This window comes from Hyla sarda, chromosome 3, assembly GCF_029499605.1.
Source record: "Hyla sarda isolate aHylSar1 chromosome 3, aHylSar1.hap1, whole genome shotgun sequence".
Classification (NCBI taxonomy): Eukaryota; Metazoa; Chordata; class Amphibia; order Anura; family Hylidae; genus Hyla; species Hyla sarda.
Genome location: NC_079191.1, coordinates 218,495,954 through 218,501,953, shown reverse-complemented (window position 1 = coordinate 218,501,953; position 6,000 = coordinate 218,495,954). Strand labels below are relative to the sequence as shown.

Here is a 6,000-nt window from a genome sequence, read left to right as displayed (position 1 = left end):
CACGCACCCTCCCATAGACTTGTATTGGCGGGGGCGGGCCGTGACGTTACGAGGGGCGGAGCCGTGATGTAACTAGGCTCCGGCCCCTGTATTGCCCGTCATTAGGTGCAGAGCGATCTCGCTCTGCGCAGTAATGATAGCGGGGTGCTGCAGCAGCGATCCCCGGGGTCCTCAGCAGCGGGACCCCGGTGATCTGACATCTTATCCCTTATCCTTTGGCTAGGGGCTAAGATGACTAGGGGCGGAGTACCCCTTTAAAATGCATTTTTGTTTTATTTGTTTAATTAAATGTTTTATAAAATTCTGTACATTAAATAGATTTTAAAATTGAAAATAGTTCATAAGGGAATAGGAGGGGTAAAAAAAAACTTATACATCCCTCCTGTGGAGTTGAGTACCATGCTACCACTCCTCTGTAATCTTCAGCGAAAGAACCCAAATAACTTCACCATATACTTTGTGCAGGATGCTGCAGTCGTTGTCTGACTTAGGGAGTAACATGCATTTCCTCTTGCTCTGGAGGGGGGAAGGGGGGGGGGTTTATTCCCTCTCCCATTCCAAAAAAAACCTTTCACGGTCGGCTCCATTGGGGGACACTGAAACCATGGGGTATATCTTGCTGCCACTAGGAGGTTGACACTAGGCAACATAAAAAAGAAAGTCAGCCCCTCCTGGCAGGATATACCCCGCCTACTGACTTGGAGCTAATCAGTTTTAGCTTATTGTCATAGGAGGCAGACACAGGTATGGAATTCTATAGACTTGGTCTTTTTCTTATTTTTTTTAAGTTAGGTCTTTTTAGTTAGATTTTTTTCCCTTTTTTGTTTGTTTTCTGTTTTCAGGCGGGGTTCGGGAGCATGGTGCTACCTGTTCCCCCTTATGCGATGAAGGGGCACAGTACATAGAGTATGTGCGCTTAACCCCTTCTCGCCAACACCAGGGGTTGTACCTAGGGTCCTGGTCCTCCTGCAGACCCTGCTTGTCTTGCTGCCGCAGCCTGGCATGATGCCGGTGACACCTAGCTGGTTGAAGACATTTGTAGGCAAGTTATGGCGGGTCAGGTGAGTACCCTCCCAACCCCCCTCTACTTTATTGTTCTGGGGGTTATGTTTCCCTACCTTTCCCTCTATGCCAGTGGTGTTGGTGTTATCACTGGGGATCCCTTCTGCAGCTCCCCCAATCATGTTTAGTCTAGGGGAGTAGCGGTCCTCCTCTCCTGCGGCTCCACAGTACCGCTGCTGCAGTTCTCTACTGTTGGGCGGCACTTCTGCCCTGCTTTCATCTACACCTCTTTACTTTTTACTTTGTTTTCGGACGTCCCTTTGGCAGAGCGGCCAGAACACTGGGGCATATAAATTGAGGCCGTGGTTTCGGCCTCCTCAGACGGGCGCGAACTCCGCCCACTTTCCAATAGGAGAGTGCTCTCTGTGCAGCGATCCCGCCCCTTCTACTCCTCCCCTGATCTCCTTTTGCTTGCTAGCACGCACACTAGGGTCACCTCCTTGCCTATCAGTGCAGTGCGCATGCTTAGTGGCGTCATTGTCATGACTCCCCCTCCTTCATCCTATCACATTTCTTGGGAGCCATGCTGGTCCTCTCGGGCTCCTCCTTAAGCATCAGTTGGTCCCTCACACTCTGTCTCTCTCTTCCCTGGATGAATTACTGCTGCCCTTCTGTGGATTTCTTACTCTCCAGCTCCATTCTCCAGGCACAGGAACCTGAGATTGCTCTGATTTATTTTATTTTTTCTCTCTGCTGACCTCTCTCACTAGCTCTATGTCCGACCCCAGACGCGATGTCTCTACCAGACAAAGGCCTGGCTGTTCCTCTGAAGCCACCTGTCCTTCCTGTTCTTCTGTGCGGCCCAGCCCTCCTGTGCCCCCCCCCCCCCCCCCCCCGCCCAGGATAACACCTTAGAATGTGCGGTTTCTACTTTCACACCAGAATGGGTACCCTCCCTTTCTCAGTCTATTTCTGACCTGGCACAGGTGATCCTCATTGTGACCTAATCTCCGGGACAACCGCTCGGTTTCTCCTGCTTCCCCCTCAAAGCGTTCCACAAATGCTCTGAAGTCCTGTTATCTGACTCCATACCGGAGTCATTGGCTCGGGATTTGTCCCCTTTCTGCCTGTCTCGCTCCGTGTCTCCGACTTCACGGCAAAGTCCCTGATCCCCATGGTCGATCTCCTGTCGACCGTTCCAGGTCTCCAGCTTCCCGCTTCAGGTCCGCCACACCTCAGTCCAAGTCTACCAATGCCCACTCTCTGTCTCCTGGATAGCTGGCGGACGATGTGTCAGACTCTCAATCAGGTCTGGAGGACAGGACTAATGTTTGACATGTTGGACAGTTTAGTGTAAGCCATTAGAGACATCTTCAATTTGCAGAAACCTGGAACTTCGGAACCAGCTCCTGAAGTCTCCTTTCGCCAATCCAAACGCTCACCCAAGGTATTCAGTCCTTGGAGAAAACCCTGAGAAACGATTCCCAGGGACCAAGAAGCTGCAGGTGGTGTTTCAGTTCTCTTAAGACCTGATATTGAAGTGGTCGACCCCTCCTAAGGTAGTCCCTCCAGTTTCTTGACTGTCTACTACCCTGCCCTTGGCGGATGCAGCTTCCTTTTAAGGATCCTTCTGACAAGAACATTGAAAATCTCACCAAGTTTGCCTTTGAAGCAGTGGGTTAATCTTTCCTCCAAGGCATTGGCAGTCTGCGCCTCTCAGCTTAGTCAGGGTATTTTGTCCTGTGCACCGCCGGAGGACTTAGCTGATCTGGCACTCAACCTCTCCAATGCTGGAGAGTACCTGTGCACTGCTTCGTTGGAGTCCGCTCGCAGCACAGCTTTTTCCATGGGTAAGCTGGTAGCAATCAGTCACACAATGTGGCTGAAGGCTAGGAATGCCGATGCAGAGTCTATGAAGTTGCTTATGGAGTTACTTTTTTCTGGTACCTGCCTCTTCGAGAAACACCTAGATGAGATCATCTCGGAGACAACTGTGGGTAAGCGCTCCCTGCATCCGCAAAATAAATCGCAGCGCTCTGACCCCGCCAAAACACCTCTTCCTTTGGGCCCTTTCTGTCTTTCTCTCAGGGTTGCTCGACCAAGCCAGCGGCTTCCAGACCTTTTCCAGTTTCGGCTGAGTGATCGATCGGGAGAAGTCCAATCTGTCTCCCACCCAGTCTCTGATTTTCTTGGGTCTCTGTTTCGATATGGTGGCTGCCAGAGTTAAACTTCCGCCAGACAAGCGCCGCACCCTTTCAACAGGCGTCCGCTTCTTACGCCGCCTGGCTCTGATCTCTATTTGCTCCTGCATGGAATTGCTGTTTCGGATTGTGACGGCCATGGAGGCCATTTACTTTGCCCATTTCTGGTGTTGGCCTCTTCAGCTGGTACCTTTGTCCCGTTGGGAAAAACCACCACTTTCCCTTGATTGCTTGATTTCCCTTCTTCCACTCAGCGTTTGCCAGTCTCTCCTGTGGATGCTCCACTCTCTTCTTCGATGGGGGCAGTCTTTCAATCTGTTCATTGGCAGGTCGTCACGACCGATGCGACTCTTCTGGGTTGGGGGGGTGTCTTTTTTTGGGACCAGACGGTCCAGGGCCGTTGGTCCTCCCGGGAGACTCTCCATCAACCTCCTGGAACGCCGGTTTGTTTCCTTTGTCTCCTTCATTGGGAGCTGCTTCTTCAGGGCCATCCTGTTCGTGTCCAGTCGGACAACGCCATGGCTGTGGTGTATATCAATCGCTAGGGCGGCACACGCAGCTCCTCGGCTTTGGCTGAAGTCTCCAGGATCCTACGCTGGGCCGAGAACTGGATCCCAGCCATCTCAGCGATTCACATCCCGAGGGTGGACAATTGGGAGGCAGACTTTCTCAGCCGCTCATCAACCTTCCCTGGGAATGGTCCCTCCACCTGGCAGTGTTTGCAGAGATCTTCAACCGCTGGGGGACCCGGGACGTGGATCTCTTTCAGTCATGTCACAACAGGCAGGTCCTCTGCTTTGTCGCAACGTCCCGCACTGGTAATCCTTTTGGTCACCCTTCGCCCTTCCCTATCTCTTTCCTCCGCTTCCTCCTCTTCCTAGGCTGGCGAGGAAACTCAAGGCAGAAGACATCTCTGCAATCCTTGTGGCTCCAATCTGGCCCAGATGTCGTTCGCCGTGTCGCTTTGTCTTCCCGCTCTCCCCGAGCTGCCCTTGCAGGGTCCCCTCTGCCACCCCAATTTTCTGTCACTGCATTTATCGGCATTGCTGTTGAGACCATTGTTCTGAGTGCTTGGGGTTTTTCTACCCTGGTCATCCCCACCGTGCTTAGGGCTCGCATGCCTTCCTCCTGTAAGATTTTATTACTGTACTTGGGCCTATTTTCAGGTGGTTCGAGTCGTAGTCCCTCTCTCCCAATAGTTTTCTCTTTTCTGCGCCTGCTTTTACTTTTTGCAAACTGGTCTGGAACAGTGTTTGGCGCTCAGTTCCCTTAGGGGACAGGTGTTTGCTCTTTCCATCCTTTTTTAGTGACCCTTGGCTTCCAATGCTCAGGTCCGCACTTTTTTGCAGGGCGTGGCTCCTGCGGCTCCTCCATGCAGGTCCCCCACACCACCTTGGGAGCTGAACCTTGTTCTTAGTGCCTTACAGGGGGCTCCTTTTGAACCCCTCCGGGACCTTCCTCTTCGTATCCTTTTCTGGAAGTTGGATTTCCTCATTGCGGTCACTTCCATTCGGAGAGTCTCTGAGTTGGCAGCTCTCTCCTGCCGTTCTCCATCTATGGTTCTGTATCAGGATAAGGTCGTTTTCCGTCCAGTTCCTTCCTCCTTGCCTAAGGTGGTTTCCTCCTTCCACCTAAACATAGAAATCGTTCTTCCTCCTTTATGCTCGGCTCCGTCCCACCCCAGGGAGCGCTTGCTCCATTGTCTCGGATGTGGTTCAAGCTGTTCGGACTTACCTTTTGGTCATCACCTCTTTCAGTTAGTGTGATTCCTTCTTTCTTCTTCCGGAGGGTCGTTGCAAGTGGCTTCCAGCTACCAAGGCGGCCATCTTGTGGTGGATCTGCTCTGCCATCTCTGAAGCCTACCGCTGTAAAGGGAAGGCTCTGTCCTTCCAGGTCACAGTTCATTCCACTCGTTCCAATAGGGCTTACTGGGCTCTCTGTCATAGGGCTTTGGCCTTACAAGTTTGTAAGGGGGCCACGTAGTTGTCCTTGCACACTATTACAAAATTTTACCAGGTGCACACAGTTGCGTCTGACGCTGGTTTGGATCGCAAGTTGCTGCAGGCGGCGGTGGCTCAGATTCTTCAGCTTGGTTCTTCTGGTTTTGTGTTCTATCCCACCCCATGGACTGCTTTGGTATGTCTCACAGTTTGTGTCCCCCAATGGAGCCGACCGAGAAAAATATTTTTATATAGTGCATTTGCTGCTTTAAGTAGTTTTATTGGGGGGGGGGGGGGGGGGGGGGGACGGTTCATTTTTGCCTCAAATGTCTTCCAATATGAATATTTCTGCTCTCATAGCTTTAAATAACACTCTCCAACAGGTTCTTCAACAACTGCACCCTAATATGGACCTTGCAATAGACAGATTACTTGACATCTACATCCAACTTACAGGAGACAAGCACCATTCTGTGCCCACTGATAAACAGCTAAATACGCCTGGTACTGAAGGCCTGAAAACAATTGAAAAAAGACAAAGTCTTGAAGGCAGACATTTATCATTACGGTACTTGATTTATTATATTTGAACACACATCTTGAGGTTTAATGAAATCTATTTATTTGCATGAACCTTTTTGATGCTTAACCTGTGTTCACAATCTGCCTCAAGGTTTCTGTCACAATTAAACCTTGATGCACTGCTGCATACATTGCGTGTTGGATCCAATTTATGAGGTATGTTATGTTCCACCAAGAAGTTTTAAATTTTTATGGGGAAAAATAGTGCTGCATGCAGTGCTGTTTTTTATCTAAGTGATGAAACTTGCATAACCTTTATTTGAACCGAGCCGTAT

General features: G+C 50.6%; 1 protein-coding gene across 1 annotated transcript in view; it reads left to right on the top strand.

The window, feature by feature from the left end:
• MDN1 (midasin AAA ATPase 1) overlaps window positions 1-6,000 on the top strand; it is a gene marked incomplete in the record, with an annotated part of 346,772 nt that overhangs the window by 53,056 nt on the left and 287,716 nt on the right. Inside the window, 1 exon segment of the mRNA XM_056566109.1 lies at window positions 5,527-5,711. Within this exon segment, the coding sequence (XP_056422084.1) occupies window positions 5,527-5,711 (185 nt within the window).